The sequence below is a fragment of the Colletotrichum spaethianum genome (assembly GCF_022836535.1).
Source record: "Colletotrichum spaethianum MAFF 239500 DNA, contig10, whole genome shotgun sequence".
Classification (NCBI taxonomy): domain Eukaryota; kingdom Fungi; phylum Ascomycota; class Sordariomycetes; order Glomerellales; family Glomerellaceae; genus Colletotrichum; species Colletotrichum spaethianum.
Genome location: NW_026054780.1, coordinates 610,008 through 629,895, shown reverse-complemented (window position 1 = coordinate 629,895; position 19,888 = coordinate 610,008). Strand labels below are relative to the sequence as shown.

Genomic DNA, 19,888 nt, shown 5'->3' with positions numbered 1-19,888 from the left:
ATGATTCTTGTGAGCACTTTGCTCTCTGGGTCTAACCTGGGTTGTGCATGCTTCATCAGCCTTTTCTCCATTTGTGCGGCCAAGGATGAGGTGGCGATGTCGACTCAACCTATTGCCCAAGGTAGAATCGAGAAAGACAATGGGTCGATTAAATCTCTGCACCTGAAATTGCAAATCGAGGTCTTACTAAATAAAAAACTTGCTGTATTTCTAAAATGGTATACACTCCACTGTAATGACCCAAGCATCGGTTGTAAAATGAATTATAGAAAGTTGGAAATTGCAAAGTCACCGGTATGATCATCCAATGGGCACCCCTGAGTGAGCGGACGACTGGTTGTCTTAGACGCTCTAACCGTATGGGGAATGATGTTGTTGAGTTTGCCGGTATGACATTAGACCAAGGTGGAGAGGTAAATGACGCGACTCAAATTTGACGGACGTGTTTCATTTGTCGGCGGAGCCGCTTCGTCACGCCGCTCATGCCTAGAGCTCAATAATCTTATTTATTAAGCCCTCAAGTGGCCGCATCGGTTGCTAGCAGCCTGAAATATTATTCAGACCTCGCAACATCCTTGGACATCTCGCCACCAAGATGGCAACTGAACAGAGACCCCTTAGCGAACGTAGCGCCAAAGGGCCCCATGACAGCGACGCGACAGAGACGACTCCGTTGTTGATTGTCAACGACGTCGCCCCGACCGCCGACCCCGATGTAGCCAAGGCGACCACCCTCGACGATCCAGACCAGCAACTTGATGACCCCGAAGACAAATCATTGCCGGTCTGGCAGATCTTCCTACTGTGCTATGCCCGGCTAGTGGAGCCCATGGCTTTCTTCTCCATCTTCCCGTTCGTCAACCAAATGGCCCAGGAGAACGGCAACCTCGCGGAAGCGGACGTCGGTTTCTACAGCGGCCTCATCGAGTCGTTGTTCTCCCTTACCCAGGCCATTGTCATGATCTCCTGGGGCAAGCTGTCTGATCGTATCGGCCGCAAGCCCGTTCTCGTCTTCTCGCTATTCGGTGTCACGCTCGCCACCTCTATCTTCGGTATGGCTCAGACAATTTGGCAGATGATCCTGTTTAGGTGTCTGGCCGGCGTGTTTGGTGGCACTATCGTTACAATGCGCACCATGATTGCGGAACATAGCACCCCCAAAACTCAAGCCAGAGCTTTCAGCTGGTTTGCTTTCAGCGGCAACCTCGGCCTTTTCTTCGGTCCACTTCTGGGCGGTGTTCTTGCCGATCCCGCGCGCCAGTACCCAGGAGTCTTCAAGAGTCAATTCTTCCTTGACTATCCTTACGCATTGCCAAGCTTCGTTGTTGGCTTCATCGGCTTAACAGCGGCTCTTACCAGTCTTTTCTTCGTTGAGGAAACACTTAAGAAAGAGCCTCACGGCGAAGATGACAACGGATCGGTGGCACCCAAGAAGCCACACTCTATTAAGAAGCTCGTCAAGTCCAAAGGCGTCGGCATCGTTCTCTACGTCTATGGGCATCTCATGCTGCTCGCATTCGCATATACGGCCATAGCTCCTGTTATGTGGTACACGCCCGTCAAGCTTGGCGGCTATGGATTCCCTCCCTTGCACATGTCAATTTTGATGTCTATCAACGGCATTGCACAGGCATTGTGGCTCCTGGTTATCTTCCCGCCCTTGCAACATCGCATTGGGACTAACGGCGTCCTGCGTGTCTGTTCATACGCCTATCCCTTCTTCTACCTTATTTCTCCGCTCGGCAATCTCATCCTCAAAGCCAGCGTCGACAGCCCCAAGCTGATTACATTTTTCTGGATTTTCGTGCCCGTCGGTCTTGCCATCGGCTGTGGCGTAAGCATGTCCTTTACTGGCATACAGTTGGCGCTTAACGATGTGTCGCCCAGCCCCCAGGTTCTTGGAACGCTTAATGCTTTGGCGTTAACTGGCGCTAGCGTTCTCAGAGCCTTCGACCCGGCCTTGTTTGCGAGCCTCTTTGCTATTGGAGTGCGGACTCAGTACCTCTGGGGCTACGCAATTTGGTTTCTCATGGTTGCGCTTGCGGTTGGCTTGATCTTTGCTGTGAGGAAAATCCCCGAGATCGACAACCTGAAGAAGGTTAGGGAGCAAGAGCGGGCTGAACAAGACCAATAGACTTTCTAAAGCCTGCACTCACTATGCTCGGGCAACAAAATTTTGTACAACACTTCCCAAATTACTTGTCATCAAATATTGAATGACGTGGGCAGTGTATCAAGAACTCTAGAAGATGAGCTGCACAATAGAATCACGAATTAGATTTACAACCGTGTTATCGGAGACAGCTTCTTCCTGGATGTGGTGCTTGATATGTCACTTGTAAGCATCCAATGCCCATGCCATTGCCTTTCCCAATCTCCTAGCATCATAAAGACCCAGGCGCAAACGCTACGGTCTGCAGTTACCACCAAGAAACAATTGTATGACACAATCAACCTTCAACTTACCGACGGGACGAGATGTGAGATGTTTGAAGCCCTTTTATCTCAAAATAGAGGCATATGAATCAAGCAACAAACACTCTTCTTTTAGAACTCTCGGGCATTGCTCATTCAAAGCTTGGATCTTCACGATGAGAGGAGACGGCAAGAACAAGCTAAATGGGCCGGTGTTGGAAAGATAGATGGCCTGCTGGATTGTACAACAGCCAGTGTGCAGAACGCGAGTGCGAAGAGTTCGTACGACGACTCAGTGGGACACATCAGAAAATCCACCTTAAATGCACGGGCGGGGAATCGACCAAACAAGCCCTTCGACTGCATGCACCCTTTGCTGTTTTAACTGGGGTGTAACTACTGTAATTGTAGAAGTGCAGCAAGCAAGTGATCCATTTCATTTGCCACTTGCCCTTTTTCTGTTTTCTTTCTTTTTTTGGTCCCGCGGGAATATTGGCGCTCTAGTGAGTGATCTTCTGTAGCCGAGTTATCATGTTCTTAACTTGCCAAAGCAATGTTGCAAGCCCTTATGACTACGGCCGTACCCGCAGAATAAGCAAAATACTCTGTATTTGTCAAATGGAGTATGCTCCGCAGAAATTGATTGAAGGGATCTCTGTGAAGATGACATACAGGGTATGGACTGATTAATTAAAGGAACTCTGCACAGCATGCTTCACAGACCCTAGCAGGTCAGCCTGGTCCGCATCTTGCCGCGAACCCCCTGCTTCAAGAACCATGATGCTGCTGTTCAACCTGCTTGTTGCCCTCAAAAACAAGAAGAAAAATATACACCGCTTAGTTTGTGAAACTGCCTCCATTCTGTGATACTCAAACGTTGCAGGGACTGAGGTTTGGGAACGAAATTTTTTTTTGGCATAATACGGTTGACTAAAGTTACACATCCATAAATAAATAAAGGAAAAGTATTTCGGTAGTCTTTAAGCGTCCATTGTTTTACATTCCTGACTTTCTCTTGCTGTTGAACTCGGGAATCATAGACTCTGGTTCCACTGGCTCCGTAGTTATTTCAACCTCACGATGCTGCCAGATCCTGTTGTCCGAGTGAGGGTATTCCGACGGACTATTCTGCTTTGTAAGTTTTTTTCCGTGATAACGCTCCCTCGCCGTCACAATCTGGTCGTCTTCTGAGAAATTGGCTCTTGCGGGACTCCTGATCGTTACGCTGACGGTGTTCTGAGGCGCGAGTTCCACGTCGTTTGAGCTTCGTGAGCTGCGGTCATCGTCACCTCCGCCCATTGTCCTGAGTCCGATACCATACTTGGCCTCTTCGCGGTAGTTGGATTTGTTGGTAGATTCGGAGAGCTTTGACCAGTCTTTGGAGCCGTCTCTGGCGTGCGAGGCGTTTCCGGACCGCTGACCGCCGCCGATGGTCACACCTGCTGACCTATTCGCCGATTTTTTATTCGAAGATGTGCCGTAAGCGTATCTTTCCAAGCCACTTCGTTGAGCTGATTCGAGCAGTCCTTTCCAAAGGACTCGAACGATGGGACCCTATACTTCCATATTAGTTCTGTTCTCGTGACAGCGATGTTTTGACATTGACTAACCAGAGTCGGTAAACAAGCTGACACTATGCCACTGCTTATCTCAATGATGTTCCATGCGAGACCCTGCGCCAGTGAATCTTGAGGTGTGTTAGTGCAACTCTCTAATAGTAGGTTCTGTAGTGGTCACTTACACGGTACGTCATTTTTCGTATACAGCAGGAAAATCCGGAAGCGATAGACACTGCAAAAAACGACATAACTTCCAAGCAAAAAGGTGAAAAGAACCAAGATACGCTGAGCGCGGTTCATCTGAAGTTTCAAGACATGGGGAATTGGTAGATAAAGAATGGCGATATCAACGATGATGCTCGGTACAGCAATGCACAACTGTGTCAAGAACAGATTGATGCAGGTACCCGGTTTCCAGGGCTCCCATAACGTGTTTAACGGGAGACATTGTATCGAGGCAGCGATGACACAGGCGAGCGTCCAAAGAGATGTTAAGCTCCCGCAGATCCAGGCTCCTTTCCGAACCTCACGCATCGGGAAGATGCGAAGGTAGAGAAGCAGCAGCGCAACCTTGTACATATTGACGCCGTTGACATACAATATCTCAGCACCGACCATGGTCTAGAGATAAGAAGTCAGCTGGTGTCGCCATATGACAGTGACCAACTATGGTCAAGGAAGGTTAAAGCATACCCTGTCGAGGAATTGCAACTGTTCAAGCGTAAGGCGGCCCGAATGCAACCCGATGCCGCCATCAACCACTACATCCAATATTAACAATGCTCGGTACAATCATGGCGGATACACTGACATATCAGGTTCATAATCATGTTTCCGAGTAAAAGAAACAACGCAGCCAACATCGTATAGTCATCGATCAGGTATTTCGCACCCTGGAGATGGCGTGCGGTAAATCGCAAACCAACAATAAAAGCGGCAAAGATGGTGAAGGCGATTGTAATGGCTCGAACATATGATCGTAGATCCTCAGACAGATTCTGGTCCTCGGCGAACCCGGCCAGCTTCTTCAGGTAATCCCGCTTGGCTTCCTCGATTGTCGGGTCGTCGTACGGGTAGTTTACCATGGTGGCTGCCATGGCTGGTGGCTAGCTGGCCACGCAGGCTCCTTCTCGAACAAGGAAGTCGGGAGAGCAGGTCGTTAATTTTTCTGGAGGGGTTTCCAAGCAGCGGACATAAGGGACTTGAGGTGAGAGTTCCACCCGGGGACAGAGCATCATTTTATTCTGAACAACTTTGGGCAATGTTGGGCACGTTACTTGCCGGAGTTCCTTGCACAATTATCTCCAGAAAAACACGTGCATCGACCCATTGTTAAGCATGCAGTTAATCAGATCTCAAAACCGTGCGTTGTGACGGGACCACAGTTCCATCGTTTAAGACTGTCCATCGCTTTTGTCCTTCGACATGTCTTGTTTGATCAACCCACTCAACCCAGTTGTAGTGTAACTAGGACCCCGGCTGGGGATACTACATACATACATAGTAGTAGTACCATATTAGTTAGACGTGCTCGGTAGGAACGATGTGTGGATCTGTCTCCGTGGCCTGAAGGAAAGCAGAGAATAGGGGAATAAATCCGGTCAGATCCCGAGGAAGCCACCAGCTTTGTCAATCTTTGTCAGTTTCGAGCATGATACCCTTGAGGGTGTATCAGACGTTTGTGGATTCCGGACAGGGTGAAGTCGTAAGTGAGCTGGGAGTACTTTTGCTTTTAGTCTTAGCCCCTAATGCTGTCGGCCCAAGCCCCGCAGTTGCCGGCCGGCGATTATCTCAAAGGGACTAAGAAGAGAGAAAACTATCCCGGTGCACGGTTCCCTCTGGCTGTGTCGTCTTGAGAACCGTTGGAGCTAGTTGACCACTAGCTGGGGAGCAACCTCCACTCACCTCTTCCAGAATCGCCCCTGACTGCCAACTGCTGAGACACGCCTGCCGTCTTCCTTTTATAGCCAGGGATATCCTTGTTGACATGGGGAATACACAGATCGTCGCTGAGTGCACGGCAATTGTGGCGTCTCTTCTGTGCAGCATGCCGGGAGCGAGTTACTGAAGATGCGGAAGGCGGAGGGGGGCCATGTCGAGTCAGCAACCCTGCAATCTGATGTGGAGCAGAGGTAGTGGACCAACAGTCCTCTCTATGCGTCATTATCGTCAAATGTTCGGGGCCATCAATACATTAAGGATTCGCGTTCCTTCGGGCATGGGGGCAGGTCAAATCTATGGGAAGGTACATTTCGGACCCTAGGTGACTGCCGAAGTGTCATGGGAACATCGATGCAAGCGGCTTCGGAGACTTAAGCAAGCTACTTAGCGAGATGTTTAACCTCTGGTATTGGACAAACAGAGTATGGTGTAGAACCACGACACAGCAAAAGAAGCACACAATATGTAATGGATCGCCTTAAAACTGCAAGGTACCATTCTACACAGTTAGACTCTACACTTCAGCTCCACTAGATCGAGTCGCGTAGTTGCTTGCGCCATGATGTGCTTCTTCGTGACCCCAGCCTCAAATGGCCCCTTTTTCGTAACTGGGGTCCCGCGCCAGTCCACCGCCAATGTTGGGTCGCTTGTGGATATCTTCGGGGGACCGCGGATCAAGCACTAACGGATAGAGGCCTCGTGGCAATGTCCGACATTGGTTCCGTGCCTGGCATCTATCCCGCTGTCATATACGTATCCTTCCTGATGCGGAGGCTGTCATTTCGGAGATGTTGCTCGCTGAGGACGCACGTGTATGCTTCGGTATCTGTAGACAGTAGTACTTTAGAGCGGACACTTGCCTCTCATGTTGCTATCACAGCACACGCCAGCCTTTCTTTTTCCGAGTCCCGTGCCAAGTCTGCAGCAAACTCAGCTCTACTCTTCCTTCTTTTGTCAATCTCTGACACAGCCCAAGCTCGCAACCTTTGTGGTTCTCCAGTCTTGACGTCACATCTCAAAATGAAGCCCTCCGTTCTCATTGTCCCCGGCGCTTGGCAGCTGCCCACGGCCTTCCAGCCTTTCGCAAACGAGCTGGCCAGTGCCGACTTCAGCACGTCTATCGTCTCGCTACCCACCGTCGGAGGCACCACTACCCCACTGGCCACTCTGTCTGACGATGTTAACGCCGTGCGCACCGAGCTCGACAAGCTCGTTGCCAACGGCAAGGAGGTCGTCATCTATTCCCACTCTTACGGCGGTGTTGTTGCTAGCAACGCTGTCGAGGGCTACGACGTCGCTACCCGCTCGGCTGCTGGCGCCTCCGGCGGTGTTGTGAGCATTGTTTATGCCAGTGCCTTCATGCTCCCCAAGGGCTCCAGCTTGCTTGACCTTCTTGGCGGTCAACCTCTTCCATGGATGATTGTTGAGGTACGTAACCCCTTGCTCCGGTAAATTGTAAAGTGAGATACAGACAACGCTGACAATTTTACAGAGTGACCGTGTCGTCGGGAACGCGACTATGCTTCCTGAGGTTGGCTTCAATGACCTACCGGCCGCGGAGCAAGAGAAATGGGCGACGGAGATGACCTGGACCTCTCTCAGCGCCTTCATCACGCCTTCCAGCTACGAGCCGTGGAATAACGGCATCGACTGCGCTTACCTATATGCTACTCTGGACAACGCTCTGCCCCTCAGCTACCAGCAAGGCATGTCTGCCGTCCTACCCGAGGGGTCAAAGACCGAGAGTGAGCCCAGCGGTCACTGTGCTCACCTTAGCCGGCCAGCAAACGTAACCTCTATTTTGAGCAGGTGGTACTCCGGCAACTAAGTGCCGGGTGACAGGCAAGGAGGAAGGCAATTGCTAGCGTTGTAATAGACAGGCGAATGAGCAGATATAAATGAGTTAAATAATACAATCAATAATCACGATCAATCGATGCGACGCTATCAGTTGAGTGGTGGGTATTCTGAAATTCCTACTTAAATGGGATACGCATTGTAGCATTTGCAACGGCAGGGCGATGTCCAAGTAAGCTCGGGAATATTAAAATTTGATCGGCTAGACAATGGAGTTGCCGTCTTCTTCAGCATCTGGAAAAGGGGGCCTGGTCTTGACAGCCCCAACGCCAATCGAGACATCAAGGTAAGGCCTGCTTTTTCGATCGCACGTTCACGAATTGTGGTACTGATATGAGTAACCTTATGTTAAAACAACATATAAATGGCCTATAATGGCCGTTCTTAGGGGGGAATAGTTGGATCTTGTTGTATGGCTCAGATTAAAAACCAGCAGGCCAGATCCATGTCATTTTGTTTCCAAGAGCAGATTTTCTTGTTGACAGCACTGAAACGCGACAGGGACATCCTTGCCTTAGAAACACTCGTATTACTCAGACTAGGAAAACAGCGAATAGGACCCCATACCGATATAGCAGATGGCACAGACAGCAAAAATTGCCAGTCAGCCCCGTGTACTGTCCTGATTTCCTGAGAGATGATTTGTCACCGCTTCCAAGACCCCTTTTTTTACATGGACGCGCTCTAACCTCATTGGAACTCCAACGGCAAAATCGGTACACGTCCATTAAGCATTAGCAAAAGAGTAGAAGAGTAAAAGAGCAAGAGAGTAAAAAAGAGAATAGAAAGGGAAAAGTAGAGATGAGCCTTTTGTATTTTGATTCAGCCGAGCATTCTCCGAAGCCTTGTTTACCAAGGCATTTGAAGCTCGTTATTACCAATCAAGTATCCGGTGTGTGCTGATCGATGATCAGTGTAGTCCTCTACTACTATCACGTTGGCAGCACCGGGCCCGAATGCAGGAACGGCGCCGATTGCAGTCTCCTCGGCAGAATAACCAGCAAACATCTGCTCTGTAGTCAGGTTTCTCATGCTGTCCGTGATGCTATCTGTGCTTCAAATCCTGCTCTTGCACTCGACTGCTTCAGTAATTCTAAATCACCTCCCAGCTGCGGTTGAGAAGTTGAGCGCGGAAAATCGTGGATGGTTGCGTTCTGGAGGATGAAGCCATTAGCAATCGGATCCGAGGCAAACGCAAATGAATGACAGTCTGCCATACCATCCCCAGTGGACTCGCCGAACACAGTGATACAGCTGACATCTCCACCGAAACTCTCGGCGTTCCTTCGGATCCACTCCATGGCCACTCTCATGTCGAGTAAGCCTAGATGGAATGCTGAGGCGGGATTGCCAGGGAACCCGAAGATACCGAGACGGTAACTGCAAAGAGGTTTATAGACTTGGATGCTTACTTGACAGGCATTAACACGACCTTTGTTGTATCGTGCAGCAATGAGTTCATCTTCATATTGAGGTTCCCCTAGAAGCTAGAGCTTCCTGACATGCCAAATCAGTCAGCCATACACTTTTTGTGCGCACATTGGTGCTTACCAAAAGAAAAGACGCCACCATGGAACCAGACCATGATATCTTTCCTGCGCTCTCTGATTTGGGGCTTGGCCCAAAGATTGATAGATAGACAATCCTCGCTTTGAGGGTAATCGGCAGTAACAGCTTGCATGCAACCAACCGCCTGAGTGGCCACGCATCAGATTAACACCTTAAAGTATCTTGCCAGCTCTTATGGCGAAGCAGACACATTCTTTCACCCTAGTCTTAGCAGACAGGGTAGCAGTTGCTGAAAAGTTTACTCCTGTCTGACTTTGAAATACGAAAGATGACACCTATGCTTCACACCCGTTAGTGCTGTCAGCTTTCGAGCGAAGAAATGACACATGTCGAGCCCAAAGCCTCCCTGGCTGAAAAGCTTCCGGATGAATACAGGTCAGCGTAGTTGGTGTGAAACATGGTTAGTGATGGACTGACAGCTGTAGACGAGCTCTCGTCGAGCCTTCAATAACCACATTAAGTAGCTCGAGTGATTAAGTACTTGAATTAAGACCGGTTTTCGGTTATCCGAGATCACCTGCTTGTTCCTGAGATGCTACCTGAGCGCATTGGGCGAAAATTCATGCTAAAATTACTATTGACCAACCTATCCCTGATTCACGGCGGACACTGAAAACGCTTATACTTACACCCAAGGCTTCACGCGTTGATTAACGGATGTCTTCCTCTTGTACCAATTGTGGCCAAACAGCAGGATATTAATTAGTTCACCCTTGCAACGGTCATCCGGATACATGATTACCTATGGTCCTCTCATGGCCATTGCCTCTCCCTGCACCATTACTCATTACAAGATGATCCTGCGATGTATACGCCCCTGCTTGCCTGCTTCTGTCGAACTGATACTATGGGAAGAATCGTCACCTATGCTCCCTATATCTGGTCGACGGCACTGATCTTTGTTTTGGAGAGGACCGGTTTCCGCTGCCTCCTTAGCCTTCTTAGCCTGGCGGGATTCGCGATACCTCTTCTTCACGTCGCCTTTCATTTTCTCAACGCTCTTTTCGAGCTTTTTCAATATGCTGCCGCTGGTCGTCAGATCCTGCTTACATTCTTTGAACCATAAAAACAGTTCGTAGATCCCAAATTTGACAATGAACCAGGTTTCGATGTACTTGTAACTGGACCAGAGCACAGTACGTGGGTAGGCCCAGAAGGCGAAGAGGAATGAGACAAGGATGACGCTAGCGGAGATCGGGACTGGGGGAATGGCTATTAGCAGTCTGACATGAAAGGTAGTAGTTGGTTACTTACACATGTAGTTCGCTTGGTCACGGAAAGACATGTTGGTGTCACCAATGTCACTATTGTTCATGCCAAAGACGCTAGACATGAACGATAAAGGGAGCTGTACCGGTTAGACTTTGAAACAACAAAGTCATGGTAATTGAGAGCCAGAAGACACGCATGGTTGGGAAAGGGAGATATCTTGTGAGAGGGTGGGCTTACGAAGATAATAGTGACGATTGTAAAGATCATGACGGATCTCCCCTGACGAACACTTTCGTCCGCTTGTCGTACGGACTGCCACGCCTGTAAGATACTAGCTTGCTGTTGTTTGAGATCCAAAAGGTCTTTAATCTACAACGAATCGAGTTAGTCTATATTATATCTGCTGCCAGGTCTCGGGCACCCTTACCCCTTGTGACGTACTCTCCGCACTCTTGCGAAGTCCCTCAAGCTCGGTAATTCTATCTCCGACGTCTGAGATCAAGTCGTAAGCCTGTTTACGGAACCATGTGAATTGATCCTTTTCCCTCTCTAACTTCTGTTAGTCCTCTTTGCCTACGGACTTCCTGTTGCTGACTTTACCTGGAGAATACTCGCCTCCCTTTGGCGTTGACTTCGAACGTACGTAATCTCGCTCCCCGTCAGGGCTCAACGTTTCGTCTCGCCAGGCACCGCTTGGGTCGAAGATGTTCTCGACATTCTTCACAAACCTTTTGATCACTTCCTTCTGTTTGTTGTTGACATGAATCATAATATCCAGCTCATCGATGATGTCTTTGATCTCTCGCTGAAGTTTACCCTCCGGATGGATGTTAAGGAGCGGGGCGTGGAGATGTGCGGTGTCCTCGTACTTGGATTTGGAGTTGTAGATCTTCGAAGCCCTCTCTGTCCAGTGCCATAGGTGCTGGAATGACATCGTCTGCTTGTTTTGCTGCCATGAAAGTCAGTATATCATATATCCTCTTTTAGGATTTGCTAAGGGCAACCTACCAAACTTCCGATTGACTCTGCGAAAATGTCCATGACCTGAGGATATCGATCCTTCAAAGCGTTAATTAGTCGGTAGGCGTTTCTCTAGCCAGATCCTTAGGCTTACCCGCATCTTAGTTCGATCAAAAAACGTATTCGAACATTCATCCAGAATGATCAGAGCCACATCAAAGACTGATCGAATCTGATTCTTGCGCGCGTTCTTGATCCTGGTTCGAATTGTCTTGTGCACCCCGGACGGGTCCGACTTGTTCGTCCCATACCGTTTCGGGAAGCTGGTGATAATGGTCTGCCTGTCCAGGATCCACATCCACAACTGATCAACCATGACGATCTGTGATACCTTCTGAATTTCGCCCTTGCAATGGTCGCATCCGGTCTTGTCTGTCTTGTCCCAATGGCCATCCCATTGGTAGCAGCCTATACTACTTTCCGAGTCGCTTCTGTTTCCATCCTCAATAGACTTCAACTTTTGACGGTCGAGGAGCCGACCTAGGGGTTTTCTAGATGCTTTTTGCTCTTCTTTTCTTTGCATTCTTTGCCTTGACTATTGCGTAATTTATGCATATTTCTATCGTCCATCATGGTACCGCGGTAGACTACCTGGTCTCTGTCCCGGGTTTTGGTCGTCTTCAGCGTCCAGTAGTAGGACTGATCGAGCGTCCGTCGAGGGTGCAGTGGCGGATCATGGTGAAGGTACTCCTCTACAAGCTGCTGGTCTCGATGCATCGAAATTGCTTCGTAGAGCCTTGCTGCGTCAAGGAGAAACTGACCCAGTTCGTTCTTCGATTTGACCCGCCCGTGTTTATCGAAGTGTAGCTTTGCGACGGGCCAGCCCTTCCGACCGTCCTTGTCATACTCGTATTCGATACGGTCTCCTCGAATGAGAGCATTCGCGGACTCGGGAAAGTCGCTAGGATGAGATGCGTTCGGTATTCCACTTGAAATTCTTCTCAAAGCGTCTTGAATGATCTTGTCGTGACTCGAGTCCAACTTTTTAGGGTGCTGGATGGGGGGCAGGCTGGATTTGAGTAGCGCCGGTCTCCCATCAAACTCATAAGTACGTTTGTCAACTCTTTTTAGCTTGTCTTCGGTTTGGTTTCTCTCGCGTTTTTCGCGGCTTCTTTCAGTCGCATTCTGAATCATCTTGGCCATCTTCTCGCGCTTGCGGTCCTCTTCCCAATGAAGGAAGGGCATCTGTATTTGATGCAATATGCCCGTCATCAGTCCATTGTCTCCTTGGATTTACGTCTAGCTTAAAGTATGGCCTGGCTTGACTTACAAAGAGAACAATATTATCTGGGTCATCTTCTGACTCCCAGATCTCTAAGTTGTGGGTTTAGTCTATGTTTAGAAAACAATGATGCTGGTCGAGTGATGCAAGCAAATCTTCGATCGCGCAAGAATCGTCGAAACTGCAATGCTTTCGAACTCGGACCACCAGAGTGTACAAAGGGATCTGATAGTGCGAATTCAAACCATATATTACTAGGAAAAAAACTGGCTTACTTGAAGAGATTCTCTCGCAAATTGCTCGCATGTGGCGAGCGTGCACTAGGGTCCGTTGACCGCCATGTTGTTGCCCCCTCCAGTATTCAGGTCGTAATACCATGTGACTATGAGTCTTCAATTGAGAACTTTGGTATATCTCTTCGAGGTTGGGGGACTCCTCGTCGAAATATCGCGCGATGGCGTGCTGTTGAGGAGTTAGAGACCACGTTCACAAAGTCAGGTGAGGACGTGACAAGTTCGCTTACTTCTATCCACTAAACGAACTTGCATTAGCAAAACTTCTAATATTTTATGTGAGACCACTTACCTCCATGTTGTTGTATGGGATGTGAAAGTAGCGCACCCTCTGTTCGTCTGTGTGCCGTTCCCGATGGAGAATCACATCTTTCCGCGGCTTCTGTGGCTTTTTATCCAACAGATTTTGAAGATTTATCCTCTGATCAGGGAAGCGGCCTTTGAAACGATAGTCCGAAGCGTCCTCGTTCACCGGTTCTAGGTACTTTTCCGATCCTTGAGATGGACCTAAGAAGGGTTGGGAAGTCGAGTTCTGCTGTGGCAGTTCTGGTTCCTGGGGCTTCAAGACCTTCCATTGGATGACGTATCCGTTGACATCTCGCTCTAGCTGGTATGAAGTGTTCTTGTCTTCTCCAAACGCATACTCCACGTCTGTGTGGTCTTTCTTGATGATGTTTTGGATCTCCTCCCGCTCTATGTTTGTGGCATTGCTGTCGTCGTTTATTTGCTCTAAACCTTCGTTTTCGTTTCTAGTACTTTGGAGGCCGGTGCTTAAGTTCCTGCTCTGTTTCCACTTACGGACAGATTTGATCCCATCCTTGTATGTGTCTGAATTTTTCCACTCTTTGTGGCTGCGAGAAACTGAGCTAACCAAGTCGCAACTGCCAGTCTCGTCTTGCGTCCTGCAAAAAGAACATTTGACCCCAGCGAGCGCCTTGCGCAGGACGCCTGTCCTTTTGTACTGAGACTCGATCTTGATAGCAAGACCTTTGATCTTTTCGTCAACTCTTTTTCTCGCCATCTCTTCCCGTTGAGCGTCGGGCATTTCTCGCTTTTGATGCTTTAGTTTGTTGATTTCGACATCGTATTCATGATCCCACAAGAGTTTGTTCTTGTTTTTGTCGAGAAAACCGGACCGTTCAGATATTTCGATGCATCCAAAATAGTGTTCTGTCAAATCTCTGATGGCCCACACATTTTCTTCAGTTGGTCCATGTGGCTCTGCAGACAGACAAGTTGGAGAAGTGCCGCGATCCCCCATGTTGCTGGCTTTTGGTGAGAGAGAAGCGTGAAGAGAAGAATAAGAGGAGCAGCCAATTCCTAAAGGTTTTATATCAACAATCTCCCATCGGCACAGAAACTCCTTGCGTCAAAAAGAATCAACGGCGGTGGGGGCCAGAACAAGGCTCGGGGGCACTTCGCAGTTTCTTTCTTATCCTTGACCAGATTGGTCAATGGGTGGTCAGACAGACAGCATGAAGGCTGGTCAATTGCTGCACATGCTAGTCATAACCGCTGGTGGCTCTTCAGCTCCGTTACGCTGCTACCTTACGATCTTTCACAAGCACGGGGAAGACGCCCATCGGGTCAATTGCCCAGGGAGCGAGAATGGCCAGATTTAGCAATCCTGCATCATGGTTGGAACGAAGGGCGGCCCAAAAGGTACACAAGTATTTGCCTTACGAGTACTGTACCCGAGCCTTCAGCCTCACCACACTAGAATCTCCAGTGCAATCTGACTCAAAACATAGCTTCTCTTTTCTTCACAAGCTGGATGGATGCTTCTACCGAAGAAAAGAGGACTACAGGTATTGCTGAGGTAGGTGGACTTCAACTGCATCCATATCCGATAACAGTTGCAGGACCTAAACCGAAAAGGCTCCAAGGCCTGCACAATATTGCTCTCGAGAGGCAACAGCCTTCCGAAGGATCCATAGTACTATGGCTGCGCCTGAACGAGGTCAGCTTGCGGCCGGCGGCAGCCAAAGACGGAACAACCTCCGCCAGTAATCGACCAAATTGGACGAGCTAAAGATTGCCCCTTGGCCCCCAACCTCTCCGCTGACACTATCCAGTCAATGGCCTCCGAACCGTACAGCCTGATGTTGACTGCATTTCAGTCTTCAATACCCGACTGTTTTCTCAGAACAAGCACGCAGAACGTCATCTCACCCCAGCGACGACCTTTGATACGGAACAGGCTGTCAGACACAAGCATTCGATCTTCTGTCGCATTGAATCGCTCTCGGATACCGAGCCAGGTTGTGTGATGCTTGTTATTGATCAAATTCCACAGCAGCGTCAACATCCGGAGATGGATACAATTCATAATGGCCGGTTGGCCCAATGGCAAGGCGTCTGACTACGACTCACAGTGAAATCAGGAGATTCTGGGTTCGACCCCCAGGCTGGTCAAATTTTTTGCATTTTCCGCCGGGTTGTCATTCTTATCCACTCTTCATTACTTTTTAGCCTTGTTGGTGGGCGTGTGGGTGCGGACCCGATGAGGCACATCGTCCGGAGTGCCAGGGCTGATTCATCCTGGCCCGGCTAGGAATAGCGGGTCCCTGCCCGCGCGTGTCTTCCGGCGGCGACGTGAGCAGGTTGTTGATGCACATAGTAAGACGTTGACAAATATACAGGTCCACTTAGCTTCTGGTAGTTGCCTTTTGCGATATTTAGGAAATGATAACACGCACCCGAGGTCTTCTCGGCATTTGAAGTCGGCTTAAAGTTAAAGTAATAAGCATTCTCCCTGTGCGTGTAACTCTCAATATCCGTCTGTAGCTTTGTGATAGGAAACTCAAAGTCAGACGTCATTAGTTGACCACATTATGCCTTCAAGGTAGGTGGTTCAGTCATTGGGATGAACGTTGTGGAAACTTTCTAGATTTGAAACCTAAAAGACTACTCTAACGAGAACGAGGCCATATGGGGTTGTCTTCCCTGATGACAAGTGCTCCTTCGGTCTCCGAAGCTATCCTTTGCCCTCTGTCGTCTTCTTCGTCTCAATCCATGCCATGCGGCATGAAAACGGCTGGGTCTAGTCCCCGGAGCTAGGTTTCGCAGGGAGGGGAATGAAGACTCCTAGGTATGGAGCTGACAGTTACTTCTGATTAGGACCTCAATCGCAGACAAGGGGCTTGTATATAGGATTTGACAGTCATCAAAACGGAGTCGAAATGTCACAACTCGTCCCGACAGGCCCAAACGACTTCATAACCCAGCATATCTTCGCCTGGTTCCTCACGGCAGGTCTCTCTGTCTGCGCTGTCCTCTACAACGGACACTCTGCCTCCCAATTCCGCAAAACCAGCTTCTCGTACCTTCCGAGCTTGGAGTTTCTCTGGTGCCAGACATCATGACCCTAAGCGACTTTGATTCTTTCCTCATTTCTGATCCGTTGTTCGACATCGTGCTTCACACCGCCTCCCCTCCACTTTCGGAAGGGCTACTGTGACACTGAATTTCTGGGCCCTGCCCTCATAGGCTTGATGGAGATACTATACGGCATCAAACGGGTAGCACTTCCCACAAAAAGCATTGTCGTTGGCGGCGAAGATGCTTGGTTTGGAGTACAGCAAGCTGGAAGATGCTATAGTTAATACATCAACGCATAGTATTCATTTGGAGAAGCTTGCCGAGAAGGCCGAATGACGACTGTAACCGTGGAACTGGCCTAGTTTCATGAGTCGACGGAGAAACGAAGATACGGCGTTGTCATATATTGGGATTGCGTCTTTGTCTGACGACATAGAACACAACCTCAATCCTTTGAAAACTGAAGACTTTGGGTGTAACAATACGACAACAAGCCCTGCTTGCCCATTTCACCTCCATGGCCGCTGTCCTTCATCCCTGCAAAGTAGCCACCGGGGTTTGGCAGCTCCGGCACGTTGATCGCAACCGTGCCTGCCTCGAGCTTTCTGGCTATACTCTCGGCTCGGCCTACGTCTCTGCAATAAACCGACGCCCCGAGGCCGGCGTTTCTGAGGTTGGCGCGCCGGATCACGTCCTCTTCGTCCGTCCAAGTGACGATCGGTACGATGGGGCCTGGATTTACGGTCAGTTTACTCGTCTCAACAAATACATTCCATCTGCCGTGTCAAACATGGGTTGGACGAACCAAACTGTTCCTCTTGCACAAGAATCGAGTCCTCTGGCGGCTTCGTAACGATGGTCGGCGGTACCCAAAAGCCCTTGGAGTCCAGGGGAGCTCGGCCGCAATGATGTTGAAACCATTCTTTTTGTAGTGCTCGGCAATGTCCCTGACGGTGTCATACTGCGTCTTATTCGAGACCGGGCCGAACAGGCTGGGCGAGTCGGCGTCGTTGTTGATTGCGAAGGACTTCTTCACCTCACTGGAGAACTTATCGAGGAAACCGTCATATATCGATTCATGAACGTAGATACGCTTTGTCGCCACACACATCTGGCCAGCGTTGAAGAAGCATCCTGTCGCAACCTGCCCCGCCACCTTGCCAATGTCAACATTGTCGGTTATGATGGCTGCGTCATTGCCAGCCAACTCCAGAGTCAAGCGTTTCAGTGTCTTTGCACAGTTGGCCATTACGCTTTTGCCGGTGGCAATGGTTCCCGTGAAGCTGATCTTTGCGATGCCTGGGTGAAGAGTCATGGCAACACCGAGGTCGGTGCCGCCGTTGACTACCTGGATGACACCGGGAGGAAGAACGTCGATGAGGAGTTCGACAGACTTCATGACGGAGTACGGCGTAAAAGGGGAGGGCTTAACAATGACGCAGTTGCCTGTAACTAGTGAGGATACCACTTTGATGTTTGACAAGATTAGGGGAAAGTTCCATGGGCAGATTGCGCCGACGACGCCCAGAGGGTGATGGGTGGCGACGATCTTAAGCTTGCCATCCTCGAAAGTGACCTCGTCTTCGAGATGGACCTTGGCTGTGGAGCATGAGTATGCTAAGAGCTCTCGGGGGATGTAAGGCAGGCGTACTGTAGTACATGGTCTGGCCACAGGTATTCCCGATTTCTATCTCGGCCATGAGCCTCTGAAGACAAGTCAGCACGATGTTTATCCCTAGTCAAACAGGACGCCCGAATTACCGATTTCCCAGTTTCCTTCATGACGATTTCCATCAGCTCCTCCTTGTGCGCGGTATAGACATCGACAATCTTGCGCAGGAAGTCGGCCCGCTCCTCTGTCGTGGTCTTGGACCACGCCTTGAGAGCTTTCTGGGCTGCAGTGATTGCATCCTCGAGATCTCGGACAGTAGCGATAGGAGCATCCCAGAGAGCCTCCTCGGTACGGGGATTGGTGCACTGATGGTGGCTGTCGCCGCCGCGTCGCTGGCCGTCAATGACGTTGAAAAATTTCATGTTTGACTGAGTGTAACGAGCATAGCCCACGAGATTGAGGAATAAAATAAAAAGTAGCAAAGACCTCCAAGGGCTCATTAGACACGTGCGGAGGGATGGCTTCTGACAAAGGCAAGCTCAGTTACACCCGTTGCGTCGCTCGCACGTCGGATCTCAAAGACATCACCGATAGACATGATTTCGACATGGACGAGTCCGGCGTCTCTGCCGAAATGCTAGGTTAAAATGAGGGGTTCTACCCAGTCGGCGATGTCAAGGCGTGTGAGGCGTTCCGGAACTGGTGCCGGCAAAATGGGTTGCATTGGATTAGGTTTGGCGGCAGTTGAGGTAGACAAAGATGATTCGGTGGGGGTCAGCAACAAGCAGCCATACCCTTCTTCTGCCCGGCGTCCCGGCAGCCTGGCAGCCTCAAGACGAGTAACGCAAGAGAAGCGTCGAGGGTTGGTAGCCGGGTCATCGCTGGGACGACCAATGGCTGACGGCTGATGACCAGTGCAGAGCTTCCACTGCGGTAGAAGTTCTCCGGAGCGCTACCGGGACAGTTTTCTCGGTGTCTTCCTGCATAAAGGTAAGTCTCGGTGAGCGCAAGATGCTGTCAACACCCCATCACATATGCAGCTCGCCGTCCAAGAATCCCCGGCTCAACAGTGATGTGGGCATTCTAGATAGCGAATCGCTGCGGAGCAAGTGCAGGGCCACTCGGCGCGGCTCACGGCTTCACTTGAAGAATCCGACAGTGTACATGTATAATGTAAGATGCATGGTGCCGGACTATCCGCAAGGAGATCGTCAAAAGACTGATGGACTCTGATGACTGGCCAGGAATGATGCAGAGTGGAAGGTGCCGACCATATGGAAACGGAGCCGGCCGATAGAGGGGCTGCTGTGCGGCAGGAGGCGCTGTGGGACAGCACAGGGCACCGGGTGCCCCTGGCAGATCGCTCTGCTGTGCTGCCTGGGCTGATGTAGTTGGTACCCTGGTGGCGGGAGAGCGCTAGAGAGAGGGGGAGGGGCCGATAGCGATAATGCACCCCACCAAAATCGCAGATGCAGATTGGACAAGGCCCGCTGATAAGCTCAAACCGGAGCCACTTGATTCGCGGGATCACAGAGACGTCCCGTCGCAAACCGCATTCTCGGTTGGGGCAGAGCAGCAGAGAGCAGAGAGCAGAGACACAGAGAATGGGCATACCTATGTTTTGTCTGACGGGAGACTCGCACACACACACACACATGCGTCCGCTAGAAACTGCAACAGCGGGCGAATAGGGACTTCTGGAACGTGGATGTAGCGCAGCATAGCACAGCGGCCCACCACATGATAAGGGGTCCTCACTGGCAACTTGTAGCTACTACCCCTACCTCGCCGGCATCTTCACCTCCAAAACCGTACCTTGCCTTAAGCAGTCTCGTCTTTCGCCTGTGTGTTTCTTTCCAACCATAAA

General features: G+C 50.0%; 7 protein-coding genes and 1 non-coding gene across 8 annotated transcripts; 3 read left to right on the top strand and 5 right to left on the bottom strand.

Annotated features, from left to right (window-relative positions):
• Positions 1-595: 595 nt before the first annotated feature.
• Positions 596-2,134, top strand: ColSpa_04723 (efflux pump azaK; the record flags this gene model as incomplete). The annotated part of the gene is made up of 2 exons (XM_049270935.1): positions 596-1,420; positions 1,631-2,134. 2 exons carry the CDS (start codon positions 596-598, stop codon positions 2,132-2,134), a joined length of 1,329 nt encoding a protein of 442 aa, XP_049126892.1.
• Positions 2,135-3,411: 1,277 nt separating this feature from the next.
• ColSpa_04722 (satratoxin biosynthesis SC1 cluster protein 4) lies at positions 3,412-5,059 on the bottom strand (the record flags this gene model as incomplete). The annotated part of the gene is made up of 5 exons (XM_049270934.1): positions 3,412-3,969; positions 4,026-4,102; positions 4,157-4,595; positions 4,668-4,735; positions 4,786-5,059. 5 exons carry the CDS (start codon positions 5,057-5,059, stop codon positions 3,412-3,414), a joined length of 1,416 nt encoding a protein of 471 aa, XP_049126891.1.
• A 1,876-nt stretch (positions 5,060-6,935) lies between these two features.
• Positions 6,936-7,743, top strand: ColSpa_04721 (uncharacterized protein; the record flags this gene model as incomplete). Its single annotated transcript, XM_049270933.1, has 2 exons — positions 6,936-7,343; positions 7,408-7,743. 2 exons carry the CDS (start codon positions 6,936-6,938, stop codon positions 7,741-7,743), a joined length of 744 nt encoding a protein of 247 aa, XP_049126890.1.
• Positions 7,744-10,128: 2,385 nt separating this feature from the next.
• ColSpa_04720 (uncharacterized protein) lies at positions 10,129-10,626 on the bottom strand (the record flags this gene model as incomplete). The annotated part of the gene is made up of 2 exons (XM_049270932.1): positions 10,129-10,541; positions 10,596-10,626. 2 exons carry the CDS (start codon positions 10,624-10,626, stop codon positions 10,129-10,131), a joined length of 444 nt encoding a protein of 147 aa, XP_049126889.1.
• A 1,427-nt stretch (positions 10,627-12,053) lies between these two features.
• ColSpa_04719 (uncharacterized protein) lies at positions 12,054-12,758 on the bottom strand (the record flags this gene model as incomplete). Its single annotated transcript, XM_049270931.1, has 1 exon — positions 12,054-12,758. The coding sequence occupies one exon, from the start codon at positions 12,756-12,758 to the stop codon at positions 12,054-12,056; it is 705 nt and encodes a 234-aa protein (XP_049126888.1).
• Positions 12,759-13,115: 357 nt separating this feature from the next.
• ColSpa_04718 (uncharacterized protein) lies at positions 13,116-14,133 on the bottom strand (the record flags this gene model as incomplete). Its single annotated transcript, XM_049270930.1, has 3 exons — positions 13,116-13,177; positions 13,200-13,257; positions 13,381-14,133. The coding sequence occupies 3 exons, from the start codon at positions 14,131-14,133 to the stop codon at positions 13,116-13,118; spliced, it is 873 nt and encodes a 290-aa protein (XP_049126887.1).
• Positions 14,134-15,420: 1,287 nt separating this feature from the next.
• Positions 15,421-15,503, top strand: ColSpa_tRNA_130. The gene is given in 2 exon segments: positions 15,421-15,456; positions 15,468-15,503. It is a non-coding gene; the product is annotated as a tRNA-Arg (tRNA).
• A 1,351-nt stretch (positions 15,504-16,854) lies between these two features.
• On the bottom strand, positions 16,855-18,443 carry ColSpa_04717 (putative aldehyde dehydrogenase fus7; the record flags this gene model as incomplete). The annotated part of the gene is made up of 3 exons (XM_049270929.1): positions 16,855-17,141; positions 17,220-18,033; positions 18,171-18,443. The coding sequence occupies 3 exons, from the start codon at positions 18,441-18,443 to the stop codon at positions 16,855-16,857; spliced, it is 1,374 nt and encodes a 457-aa protein (XP_049126886.1).
• Between the last annotated feature and the right edge of the window lie 1,445 nt (positions 18,444-19,888).